At 39.1% G+C, this 13,465-nt stretch overlaps 2 protein-coding genes across 2 annotated transcripts; one reads left to right on the forward strand and one right to left on the reverse strand.

Annotated features, from left to right (window-relative positions):
* Positions 1-92: 92 nt before the first annotated feature.
* Positions 93-10,092, forward strand: polr1b (RNA polymerase I subunit B). The gene is made up of 15 exons (XM_066679499.1): positions 93-315; positions 1,325-1,492; positions 1,765-1,911; positions 2,028-2,160; positions 2,337-2,473; positions 2,988-3,211; positions 4,146-4,317; positions 4,515-4,683; positions 4,999-5,280; positions 5,693-5,826; positions 6,315-6,485; positions 6,645-6,801; positions 7,503-7,699; positions 7,871-8,121; positions 8,642-10,092. Exons 1-15 carry the CDS (start codon positions 139-141, stop codon positions 9,522-9,524), a joined length of 3,402 nt encoding a protein of 1,133 aa, XP_066535596.1. The 5' UTR covers positions 93-138; the 3' UTR covers positions 9,525-10,092.
* Positions 10,093-10,156: 64 nt separating this feature from the next.
* Positions 10,157-12,133, reverse strand: nanp (N-acetylneuraminic acid phosphatase). Its single transcript, XM_066679500.1, has 2 exons — positions 11,922-12,133; positions 10,157-10,982 (listed from the first exon to the last, which is right to left on the reverse strand). The coding sequence occupies exons 1-2, from the start codon at positions 12,009-12,011 to the stop codon at positions 10,347-10,349; spliced, it is 726 nt and encodes a 241-aa protein (XP_066535597.1). The 5' UTR covers positions 12,012-12,133; the 3' UTR covers positions 10,157-10,346.
* Between the last annotated feature and the right edge of the window lie 1,332 nt (positions 12,134-13,465).

Here is a 13,465-nt window from a genome sequence, read left to right on the forward strand (position 1 = left end):
TTTAAAATCTATTCTAATTTTTTTTTATTCTCTCCCACGAAAGCTTTGAGGACTTTTATTTTGATACGAGTAGACAGGAACGCATAAACACAGAAGGTTGGTACCACATTGCGGGTGGTGAACACATGTGAGATCAGCATGGACGCTCTGTGGAAATGGAGCCATTTACCCACGGCTCCGAGCCTCAAACCCCTCACGCAGCCGGGCTTCGGCACCCCGCCAAAACAGCAGCGCGGCGCGGTCCAGGACCTCGTCAAAGCGCACATCGAATCCTTCAACCAGGCCACAAGCGAGGGGCTCAGTAGAGTCGTTCAGGTACAACTCCAGACTAACTTACTGCTATCTTGCTGTTATAGATAGCATTACTGCTAAGTAACAGAAAGCCTGGCGCACCACCTTTAATAAACATCAGCTTACTGACACTGTCTTGGTTCATAATGTGGCAGTAAGTTGATGTTTATGGTGGAGATGAAGGTCCAGCTCCATGCCTGTCCCCTCAAACATAACAGATGTAGGACTCAAAAGAAGCAGCACAAATATATCTTAAACATCTCATTGGGACAGCCTCTTTAATTATAATGTGGTATATCGACCTGTATTAATACCTTCGTATTAATGCATTCGTACAGTTACTGTGTGCTCACGTGGTGCAGGAACCTCCTCATGCTGACCAAGTCCCTAGAATTAAAGGGTCTAAACCTGGATTAATATTTACGCGTGTTACTGCCTTGTATATATATATCTGTTTTAACCGATTAAAATGTGCTTCACCCCTTTGAAATTGTTACAAGTCATAGTGATATGTGATTTAAAATAAGAGTAGTACTTTATGCTATGTTCTGATTTAATCAAATAGGGCTCAAGGATACATTCTTACACGGGGATTGAGTCGACTCAGAGCGTTTCGAATCGATCCCGACTATAAAATAATCGACACTTTGAGGATCTACTATTCTTCAATAATGCAGAACTGTATGATGTTAATGTGGTGTATGATGTTAATGTAATGTTAGAGAAACGATATTTACAGTGGTGTTCCACTTTTATGTGAATTATTAATATTAATAGTAACATGTCTGTAAAGTAAATACATAAATTGGCACCCCACAACCTTTTGAGCATCATAAATTAATCCTTAACACTGTCGTAAAAGACACCCTATTCATAACAGATTTCTTTGAAGGAGTTTTTACATGCATTAAACTTCTATTATCACCACTACCAACACACGTCTCTGCAATGAGGATGCATTTATGTCAAATCATAATTTAAAATGCTAATATATATTCACATGCACAAATAAATATGTCTTGTTTATTAATAGGCTATTCCTCCTCTGGAGTTCACGCACAAAGGAGACAGAATCAGTCTGGCATTTGCAGAAGCCAGCATCCAGAGTCCTCTTGTAGCCAAAGGTGGGATCTGTAAGGACCTCCGCGTGTTCCCTGCGGAGTGTAGAGGACGGCGGTGCACATACAGAGGAAAACTGGTGGTAGGTTTTTCTGTACTTTCTGAAATTCCACTACCCAGGAATCAGAGTAAGCTTGTAGTTATAAAGTTCATTTTAGTTTTGTCTGTATAGCACTATTTACAGCATACGTTGCCACTAAATGGACATTGTTGAATTAACTGTGGCAAGAAAAACCCTTAGAACATGAGGAAGAAAATGAAAGGACCCAAGACTCGAAAGGGGGAGTTTTTTTTAAATTATTTTTTATTTTTTTTAAACACTGTTCTGTATTTTTTTCCTCTTTGTCTTTGCAGGCAGATGTTAGCTGGTCAGTGAATGGGGTCCCTAAGGGAATTGTAAAGCATTCTTTGGGGCAGGTGCCCATCATGGTAAAGTCTAAGCTATGTAACCTCCATGGCCTTTCACCTAAAGAGCTCATAGAACACCATGAAGAAGCAGAGGTGAGGATAGTGCTTCATTCTACACTGTAATAAAAACTGAATAAGTGTTTAATGTAAATGCACCATTTAGCCTGTGTGTTTGGCTTTCTCCGTCTGATCCCAATGCTGTCTTGTAGGAAATGGGAGGCTATTTTATAGTAAACGGCATTGAGAAAGTGATTCGTATGCTTATCATGCCAAGGAGAAATTTCCCCATCGCTTTAGCAAGACCCAAGTTTAGAAGCAGAGGCCAGGGCTACACACAGTATGGTGAGTGTGACTGTATATGTATGCAAAGAATATTGGTTTTTGTTTACTTATTTTTATACTTATTTAAAAGTGGAACACATTTAGCTGCAATATGATTATGTTTGGTGTTCATGTGCTCAACTGAAACTTGAAGAAAGAAATGGGTTTGATTGTTTATCTTGTCTCTGTGCTCACAGGTATTTCTATGCACTGTGTGAGAGATGAGCACACAGCCATCAACATGAACCTTCACTACCTGGACAACGGAACGGTCATGCTTAACTTCATTTATCGTAAAGAGCTATTTTTCCTTCCTCTTGGATTTGCTCTTAAGGTAACTCAGTCACGTTCAGTGTTTATAGATATTTTTCTTTCATTCATTCAGTGTACATACAGAATTGGTAGATCCCCTTATTAGTAAATTGAGTTGATTTTAACCCAACCCATTACCCATTAGCCAAAGGTCGTCATACTCTGTGCAAAATGTAGGATAGTTTCCAGGTATTAGGCTTAAAATCTGAAATTGCCTTATTTGAAGAAATGCAGCACAATTCAGTACACTGGGATGGTCCCAAAGTAATCACCAAACAGTACCTGACCTCACTTCACAGAAATGCTCAAGCATCCAACCTAAAACCTTCTTAAAAGTGCTATAACTGCAGCTAAGGTGGAACAAACTCCCTATTATTACTATTAACTTAATGTTTTTACATACTTTCCCCTGTATAGTGTGTATGTATAATTTTCAGCACAACTTAAAAAATTTTTCTGGACCTTAACTTGAAAGCTTTTCTGTTGTGTTGCATTTATTGGTCTTTTTAAAAATCTTTTTTAAATGTGAACTTTAGGCCCTGGTCAACTTTTCAGACTACCAGATTTACCAGGAGATGATAAAAGGCAGAGAGGATAACTCCTTCTATAAGAGCTGTGTGTCAGAGATGCTGCGCTTGGTAATGGAAGAAGGCTGCGTTACCAGAGGGAAGGTGCTCAACTATCTTGGCGAGCGTTTCCGCGTCAAACTCACCTTGCCAGAGTGGTACACTAACGAACAGTGTGCTAAATTCCTTCTAGAGTAAGTGCCTTATGTGAAGTGTTTGGTCATGTGTTGCAATAAATTGCTAATTTTAATATTAAAGATGCTATCTATCAAACAAGAAAAATAGGCAATATGTCATAGATGCAAATTTAGAAAGGTAAATAAATTAACCACAAACCTGATGGATAAAAACAAACAAGCAATTTATTTTCTGCTTTGTTAGATTTGGTGGTTTGGTAAGCAAACAAATATCAGTATGAATAAATTGGAAGCATAACACAATTTCAGTCAAGTTCAGTATCAATTAAGAAAACAAACTCGCCCCCCTCTTTAAATATTATTTTAAATATGGCTCATAGTAAGACTGGAATAGTGGGGTGCTTTAACCTCAGTGTGCAAGCTCCAATCTCCATTGTGGGGCTAAATCCTTGGTCTGTGAGCGCTGGCCACTCCAGCTGGTGCTTATACATTGGTCCACAAACTCTGGCAGCTCTAGCGTGGTGCTTATATTCTGTTCTGGGTGCTCCAGAAGTGGTGAATAAACCTCTGTTTCTGAGGTCCTTGTTCTATCTGGAAGCTCCAGCACAGGGAGTAAACTTCGTGACCTCTGATAGCTCCAGTGGGGCACTTGTACTCTGCTTTTTCATGCTGTACTACAGTATAACAATTTAAACAGAAGAATTATACTTTCTTTCTAGTGATATTTGCAATCTGTGTTCAAGTACATTATTCATTATATTCCCAGATAACTATATTGTGGCATATGTTAATAGCTATAGCTTGAATACACATTTTACACCCTGTTATTAACACACACAAAGTAAGTCAGAACATGAAATCTGTGCATTTTTAAACCTGTCTGTCTATCCAATGGACCTTTTATTCAGCCTAATAGCTGCTGAAGTGTGATTGGCTGTCTAGTTAGCAGTGTGTGTAAAGACTGAAACTGAATTTTCTCTTCTGTCTGCAGCGAATGCTTGTGCATTCACCTGAAGTCTGATGTGGAGAAGTTCTACATGCTTTGTCTGATGACACGGAAGCTGTTTGCTTTTGCAAAACAGGAGTGTCAGGAGGAGAATCCAGACAGTCTGATGTGTCAGGAGGTTCTGACACCTGGGCAGCTTTACCTCATGTTCCTGAAGGTAAAACTACTTTTCTACATAACATTACTACTACACTGGCAGCAGTATGTAGCATTTGATGTTTATCATCGTTTAATTAAAAAGTTATTTCTTACTAAAGAAATAGATGTAGAAAATATATGGGTAAGTTCTTGTCAGAGGTAATGCATCTTTCAGTAAGGCAACATCTGTTTTGTATGTGTATATATATATTTTAGGAAAAAATGACTGGCTGGCTGGTATCTGTGAAACTGGCATTGGATAAAAGGAGCCAAAGAGTGGGAGGACTCACCACAGAAAACATTATTAGGGTCTTTAGCATGGGCACGGACCTCACTAAGGCCTTTGAGTACATGCTGGCTACAGGCAATCTCGTATCCAAAACAGGTATTATTCAGTGTTCTTATATGAAAGCTCTGTTTCATGATTTTCCAGTTATGATTAATTGGATTTATAGTTAAGCTTTTTTTTTTATTTCCCCTCCCTCCAAATCTAGATGGCACTTGAGATTCCCTTTTCTGCTCATCAGTATTAGTTTTAGTTGATTTTATTTATTTATGTTAAGTAAAATCCTTATCATTTGTTAATTACATGGAACCACAATTCCACTTGGGACAAAGTTGTATGTGAGGAATGGAAAGCTGGACATCCTGACAGGTTCTGGGCATTTAAGGGGTAAACTGACAATCTCTCTCACCTCAGGTTTGGGAATGCTTCAGGAGAGCGGTCTATGCGTGGTGGCTGACAAGCTGAACTTCATTCGCTATTTGTCACACTTCCGCTGTGTACACAGAGGAGCTGCCTTTGCAAAGATGAGGACTACAACTGTGCGGAAGCTGCTGCCAGAGTCCTGGGGCTTCCTCTGCCCAGTACACACTCCAGACGGAGAGCCGTGTGGTTTGATGAACCACATGACTGCTCAGTGTGAGATTGTGTCCTCGGTATCTAGCACCATCACACTGCCAGCCCTGCTCTGCTCTCTGGGTAAGAAAGTTGGAGGGGTGATGAGGAATGACCTACCGGCTTTAGAAAGACTTAGAAAATGCTGGATTGAAATGGTGGAGAGCTGTAATGGCCTAACTTATTAACTGAGAGCAGAATTGTCTATCAAATGAATTAACAGTATTTTTACACAGTGAATTATATTTCTAAACTGATATTTTGTCCTTTTTATAAATGCATCAAAACCATTTCAGGCTTGGAATTTGGCTGTTAATAATGGGGGTGGAATAGTTTGTAGATTTCGGGATAAATGTGTCCTAATATGCATGGAATAGTCATTAAAATCAAGTGACTTTCATTTCTTTTAGCTGTTTAATTCTAACCTGTAGGCCACTGATGTATTAAAAAAAAAGCATCATGAGAATGTAAATTCAATAAGAAAATATTTTGCCAGGTGTAACCCCAATGGACAGTACTCCTGGGCAGCCATACGCCAACTGCTACCCTGTGATACTTGATGGGGCTATGGTCGGCTGGATGGAGAAAGACCTAGCGTCCTCTGTGGTGGAATCTCTTCGCAGGTTTAAGGTCAGTGAGACTTGCGAGAACTTTGAGTGAAGGTACTTACTGAGAAAGCATTGTGAAGTAATGGAACAAGCACTGTTTGTTGAGCTGATCCATTTGATAATCATACTTGGGCACAGTCAACATGGGTTAGAATTCAGTGACTCTAACCTAACCTGAGCAGTGCAAAAATGGCTCAACAAGCATGTGTGAAATGGATGCCATCTCAGAGGCAACTCAAATCCTAACACTACACCAACCCTAACTTACAAGACATAATCTGATTACCCTGTAGCATTTGTGTGCATTTCAGTGGAATAGAAAACACTGACACATGTTGGCAAACGTATTACATGTTTTAGTCATAATACAGGGTTAACAAAATGTAACCGGTGCACCATTTTAATGTGGAAAGGAACTCAAATCAGAAGCCTATTTCAAAATAGCTTCCAAAATAAATAGCTTTTATTTGAACTGCTTTTTGTTCCATCTCCCTCACCATTTCATCATAGGTTCTGAGGCAGAATAAGATGCCTCCATGGACTGAAATAACACTCGTCCCTCAGACTGGTAAAGCAAGCTTGTACCCGGGTCTGTACCTCTTCACAACACCGTGTCGCATGGTGCGGCCTGTCCGCAACCTAGCGCTGGGCCAACAGGAGCTCATCGGCACTTTTGAACAAGTAAGAAATTGTAGCCTCTGTACGCTGGCTTGATATACTTGTGTTCTTAAAGGGGATTTTGCAGTTAAGCAACATAAATATATAAATAATGAAGTTTAATTCAGTGTGACATTTTATTTGAAGTGTCATGTTTGTAATTACTGTTCTGTATCTGCACAGCTGTACATTAACGTGGGAATATTTGAAAGTGAAATTGAGGAGGGTGTAACCACACACCAGGAGCTTTTCCCCCAAAGCATGCTCAGTGTGGTAGCTAGTTTCATTCCCTTCTCAGACCATAACCAGAGCCCCAGGAACATGTACCAGTGCCAGATGGGTAATGCCATTTTCTTCTTGCTGGGACTTGTCTCACAAAACGGGATTTTTTTACTCGTCCAACTTAAACTGTACCAGGCCACACCACGCTGGCATCACAGTAGTAGTGCTGCATCTGCTTCAGATGGTTTTCACATAATTATTAGCTCATGGATTTAATGAATCCTCAATGTTTTGCTTTCATGTGATAAATGACATTTAATTCTAGCATGGGTAACCTATAGAAAGGAAAAAGTAAATTATGGTGCTTTTCCACCTCATGGGTCCAGCTCGGGACTCTTAAAGCTTATCGCTTTTCATTGGCACGGCTCCCCTGCGAAATGGAGCCAGTGATGTTGCAAAACCCCACCTCTAACATGAATCGCTGGCTCTGAAAACCACAATGGCTGTAAAGTAAAGTGCTATTTACTACCTGCTCTGCACAGTTGGAACCCGAAGTGAACGGGGACTGATAAAAGATTTGGCCAGTGGAAATGCAAGAGACCTACCGAGGTTCCATGCAGTGGAAAAGCACCATTTAGTGTAATCTCTGTAATGTGAATCTGAAACTAAATTAGGAGCTGTATTGATCTTGTTTTGTGAGACAGAACCCTGCTCTACTACTTAAGCTTTCTTATCCTGTTGTCTTTTATTAAAATAAAATATTCAGCTCGTGAATGCATTCTTACTTTTTTTTTTTTTTTTTTTTTTGTATATGTATAGGTAAACAGACCATGGGATTTCCTCTGCACTCGTATCTAGAACGCTCTGATAACAAGCTCTATCGCTTGCAGACACCTCAGAGTCCTCTTGTCCGGCCGCTAATGTATGACCACTATAACATGGACAACTACCCCGTTGGAACAAATGCTGTAGTGGCTGTCATCTCCTATACAGGTTATGATATGGAGGATGCTATGGTGAGCAGTAGTGATGATTGTGACAAACTTTATCTCTAATGTGGCTTCTAAAACCCAGAATGCATGGACTGCATCAGTATTTGTTTGCTTTTTGCATGTTGAAATGAAATCTTTCATCAACTTCAGGTAAATTATTTTTAATGATCATTCACGTTATGATCTCTTGCCTAGATTGTGAACAAGTCATCATGGGAACGTGGCTTTGCCCATGGTTCTGTCTATAAGACTGAGCTTGTGGACCTGGGGGAAAAGGCCAAAGGTTTGGACAGTGTGGTGTTTGGGACTAAACCAGGTGACCCTAAAGTTGGTAACAAACTGGATGTAGATGGACTCCCCCCTATAGGAACGGTGTTAAATTATGGAGACCCTTATTACAGCTACATCAACCTCAACACAGGACAGAGCTATGTCACCTTCTACAAGTAAGTAAAGAAATTATCAGGTTGTCTAAATTTACATTTTATGATCAGCCAAATTAAATCTTGTTTGATTAAAGTTGTTTTTATTTGGGATAAACATTGTCAAATTCAGATCTATGGTTAATTTGATCTTCACATCATAATTATTACCAATATTTATGCACCGGTTTGGGAATTCAGCACCAGTGCCAATATCAGATATATGTACGTACCTGGTAATGCTGATGGCACACCGCAATATACATTTATAAAATACAGAAAGATAATTTACCCCTGATTTAACGTTATAGACACACATAACGGTTATTTGTAAAACATTTTAAGCTTCTTTTTCCTGAATAAAATACGTGGGCCAGCAAATATGTTTGAAATACTGGCAAAATCAGTGCAATAATATTTATGAAATCTACTCATACTGAATAACATAACATTTCTCAGATGAAACTTTTTGCTTTGGTGCTGTTTCTTACTAATATTCAGAAATGCACTCTATGCTAACAGTTTCTCTCATGGTCTTTCTCAGGAGTCAGGAGAGTTGTGTGGTGGACAACATTAAAGTATGTAGTAACGACACAGGTACCGGACGCTTCAAGAGAATCTGCATCACTATGCGTATCCCACGTAACCCCACGATAGGAGACAAGTTTGCCAGTAGACATGGTCAGAAGGGTATCTTGAGTCGTCTGTGGCCAGCTGAGGACATGCCCTTCACTGAAAGTGGGATGACCCCAGACATCCTGTTCAACCCACATGGTTTCCCTTCACGTATGACCATCGGAATGCTGATCGAGAGCATGGCAGGGAAATCTGCAGCCCTCCATGGTCTGTGCCATGATGCCACACCCTTCACCTTTTCAGAGGAAAACTCTGCTCTGGAGCACTTTGGTGAAATGCTGAAAGCGGCAGGCTACAATTACTACGGCACAGAGCGTCTGTACTCTGGTCTCAGTGGCCTGGAGCTGGAGGCTGACATATTTATTGGTGTGGTCTACTACCAGCGGCTTCGACACATGGTCTCTGACAAGTTCCAGGTGCGGACCACCGGAGCAAGAGACAAAGTGACCAATCAACCAGTGGGGGGCAGGAATATACAGGGTGGAATTCGTTTCGGAGAAATGGAGCGTGATGCCCTGCTGGCCCATGGCTCATCATTCTTACTCCATGACCGTCTCTTTAACTGCTCTGACCGCTCTGTGGCCCAAGTGTGTGTGGACTGTGGCAGCCTGCTGTCCCCTCTGCTGGAGAAACCTCCGCCTCATTGGTCAGCCACACGCCATCGCGAGACCATCTGCCTGTTGTGTAAAAAGAGCGATTCCATTGACACAGTGTCTGTGCCCTATGTGTTTCGCTACTTTGTGGCTGAACTGGCTGCAATGAACATCAAAATCAAACTTGATGTGAAATGAATGTAGAGTTTGTGTAAAAATCCCAAATCTCGTTTGTCATGTTTTCCCTAATTGCAATACGTCTTAATGTTTTACATTAATTGTAGATTATTTTCATGAGTGTACAGTGTACATTCAGAATTTGAGCAAAGTGCCTGAACTAGCTCTCTGTTTACATGAGAGAGAACTTACTCTGTTCCAGGGCTGAGTGCATGACTAAACCTTCACAATACTGCTGATTAGCAGTACTGCACAATGTTAGATGCTATTATAACTAAAGACACTTATGAAAATGCATGGAATTCCACTAGACTCCCTTGAGTATCGAAAATAAATAAATAAATTTAAAGTTCTTTCTACATCTGTTCTGAACACAATGCAAATAATGTTAACAAAGTTGCCATAATAAGTTACAACATTGATAATTCATTCATTAACTGTAACTGCTTATCCAGTTCAGGGTCGCTGTGTGGCCAGAGCCTGCCCAGAATCATTGAGAGCAAGGTGGGAACACACCCCACAGAGGGCTACTGATAATTCAGTGAGTTAAATTTAAATGTGCCACTGTGTAAACATTGCCTGTTACTAATTAGTTATATTAATCAGCTTTTAAAAACATGAAATAAAACAAACTAAAAAGATTTTGAAAGAAACAATCTTTTTATAATATCATTTAATATATGCTTTATTGTGAAACGTCCCCAAAATTAATAATACATTGAATATAATATGCCGTGTTAAAAGTATTTTGTGTGAATAATTACAGATGGCACAAAAACCCATACTGGTAAACTGATAAATAACTACACATGGGGTCGCCCCATAACTTTGTGAAATTAAATGTTATCTCAGATTAGCCAAAACTTTAGGCAAGTCCAGTATCGAGGGGATAGTGTAATCTGGAATTGCAGAATCCTTTGGAGGAGAGACTCCTTTCTTGTTTATCCATACTGTAGCTCGGACGCCTGCATTTATCCCACCCTGGATATCAGTATCTAGGGAATCTCCCACCATGATGCAGTCCTCTGGCTTCACCCCCAGCAGTTTAAAACAGTGTGTGAAAATGGAGGCTGCTGGCTTCTGCTCAGAATGCTCTCCTCCCACAAGCACAGCACTGAAGAGCTTCTCACATTTAAGCACCTCTATCTTCTCTCTCTGAGTCTGAGAGTCCCCATTGGTCAGCAGCAGCAACTTGTAAGAACTCCTGAGGTTTTCCAGCAAGGTAAGCACTTCAGGAGATAAAGCCAGAACCTGAAGACGGGTGGTCTTCCATGTGTAGTAACAATCTGAGGCCAGGCCTTGAATGGGGTCCACACCCTCTACTTCCTGCAGGGCTTCATGCCAGTGATTTATCCGAACATCATCTATGGTTTGGCCTCTTGAAGGGTCAAAATTTTCCTCAAAAAGTTTATGGAGAAACCTCCCACAGATATCATTGATTTTTGTCTCGTCCACTTTACTCTTCAATAGTTCGCTGACCTGAAAGTATTGGAAGTGACTGTTCAAATTACAAGTTTAAAATAAAACAAAACAATTTTTGCACTGACAGATTAAGAGTTTTTGTAAACTATCAGTCATTTTGATATAAGACTGGCATGAAATGAAAGTAAAAAATTTGTCTCATAAAGTGCCTCATAAAAACATTAATTTTGCATAATGTTAACGGGTGAGATGTGAATCTTTTTCCCCACCCATCTGTGCACAAAAATATAATCATTACATAGTTTTGAGGTGAGTTAAGAATTTTAAATAAAATATAAAGACTTATATAAATACTTTGGCCTGCCACAATAAACTTTTTGTGGTCGATATGTTGTCCCAGAAATAAACTGAAATAAGTTAAATTACTGTCATTTTATGCCACTGAAACCTATTTATTTTGAATATTCAGGCATTGGGATTGGAATATAAAAACGTTTTAAATACCCCAAATAAATAACACTGTTTCCAACGGTCCCAGCATTCAGAGACCAGAACAGAACTGACACAATAGGCAATATTGATGGCGGCAAATATTACTGATTAAATGTCCATATTGTACGATAGTATAATATTGTGATAGTATAATATAATGCGCGTACTGGTCCACGAGTTCACATAATTTATAAATCTACAGGCTGTAGTTATGTTAATTAATTGGGAATTGTAAGCGACTCCCAAGCATCCTGAAGGGCACTGAACTACATTTCCCATGAACCCTGCGTTACATTAGGCTACATCCTGTATGAAGTTGAGTTTTACAGCTGTATCGTAAAAGGACAATATATAATTTTTTACAAACCAAAAGCAGGTTTCTGTTATGTTCTACGTTAAAATCGACATTTAACTACGATACGCTATTTAATGACACCATGTTATCACTCGCATGTGAGATCATTCTTTGGAACATGCGCCTTTCATTCATAAATTAAATTGTACCTTCTGAATGGCCACTTTCCCCGCTGCCGCTGTATCCACAAGCGTGTTGTCCAGGTCGAAAATTAACACCGACACTCCACTGTGCTCCATATTATGTTAAAAATCTGTGTGCGTTTCAGTCATTTAGAGGAACAAAACAAGGTGCTTCAAAAAACACATGCAGTGACCAACGGGCAACGTCAGCAGGATACACCGTCAGCTAAGCATTATGGGAGATGTAGGCAGCAGGATGAAATTTTTTGTCTTCAATGGTTTTTGTGTCTACCAGTCAGATTATGTCCCTCAATAAGAAAATCAAGTTTTTACCTTGTTATCATGTCCATGTGATGTTAATTATTTGCTAGTAGATGTATTATGTGAGAAATAAGTTGTCAGCACTGCCATGGCTGAGCATATCCACTTTTAAAAGAGTGGGGGATTTACTACATATTCATCCTGTTTGCTGAATGACTGATTGATAAACTGAAAGGAGTTTTAAGAGGTTTAATCAATGAGATTGGAAGGGGACTTTAACAGATTTTTCCCACATTGTTTTTCTCAGGATGGTTAAATATCTTAAACTCAGTTATACCTATATTAATACACAATTATAGGAGTAGAGATTATATTATGTTTTCATAAATGAGACTCAAGCTTATAATGCTCTGAGCAGATTTGAGCCTAGAACAATAAGGTAATTCTATATTATATGTTAAGTTGAAATCTTTGTGAAATTTGCTATATCCATTAATTACACTTCTCTTTTGATCTGAAGATTCTTTGCTCACTCCTTGGTGATGTGTAACAGAAGGATTGACGATAAAGGCAAACTAATTGCCTATTGGATCAGTGAAAAAATGAGCAGCTTTTTTATGGTGTTCAAACCTCAAGTGCAGTGCCCTATAGAATTCCAATACATATTAATGACCACTAGAGGGTGTGCACTCATAAGGGTTGCTGATTAAAGTTGCTAGTGGCAAATTCTAGAACTGGTCCTGGCACATCAGATTATCTACAGCTATGCAGCTGTAAGCTAGGCCATAGTCAAAGGCCATAAAAAAACAAACAAAAAACAAAGAGTGTTTGTCCTCAGTGAAATGAGTTTCATTTAAAGCTGCTCTTAACTACAGGGCTGGGATTGTTACCTTAACACAGTGTAGTGATGTACTGAAGTTTGTTGCTTTTTCTTGTTAATATTAAAAGTATATTTTCTAATAAGTTTAATGACTATTTTATGATTAATTTCTGTACTGAACAAAAATTATGTTAGTATATATATACAATAATATATAAAATTTAATATGTGTTATCTTGTTTCAGGTCATTTTCTTTAGTGAGTCCAGTGTCAGACATTTTTTTCCCATATTGTAGTAAGTAGTTAGTTTCAGGAAATCCAATACAATGCTGTAATACAATGGTGTTACCAAATAAAATAAATAAAAACATATAAAAATATCAAGAAATAAACTGAAGTAACATTTGCTTATTTGTTTATTAATTAATTTGTGCATTCATTTTCTGTAACTGCTTTATCTTGATCAGGGTGATGGTGGGTTCAAAGCCTA

Source organism: Hoplias malabaricus, chromosome 8 (genome assembly GCF_029633855.1).
Source record: "Hoplias malabaricus isolate fHopMal1 chromosome 8, fHopMal1.hap1, whole genome shotgun sequence".
Classification (NCBI taxonomy): Eukaryota; Metazoa; Chordata; class Actinopteri; order Characiformes; family Erythrinidae; genus Hoplias; species Hoplias malabaricus.

Coding starts and splice junctions, on each gene's coding strand:
- nanp (XM_066679500.1), bottom strand. CDS start 12,011: ATGGAGCACAGTGGAGTGTCGGTGTTAATTTTCGACCTGGACAACACG. Junction 10,983..11,921: donor GGAAAGTGGCCATTCAGAAG/GTACAATTTAAT, acceptor CAATACTTTCAG/GTCAGCGAACTATTGAAGAG.
- polr1b (XM_066679499.1), top strand. CDS start 139: ATGGACGCTCTGTGGAAATGGAGCCATTTACCCACGGCTCCGAGCCTC. Junction 316..1,324: donor GGCTCAGTAGAGTCGTTCAG/GTACAACTCCAG, acceptor GTTTATTAATAG/GCTATTCCTCCTCTGGAGTT. Junction 3,212..4,145: donor TGTGCTAAATTCCTTCTAGA/GTAAGTGCCTTA, acceptor TTCTGTCTGCAG/CGAATGCTTGTGCATTCACC.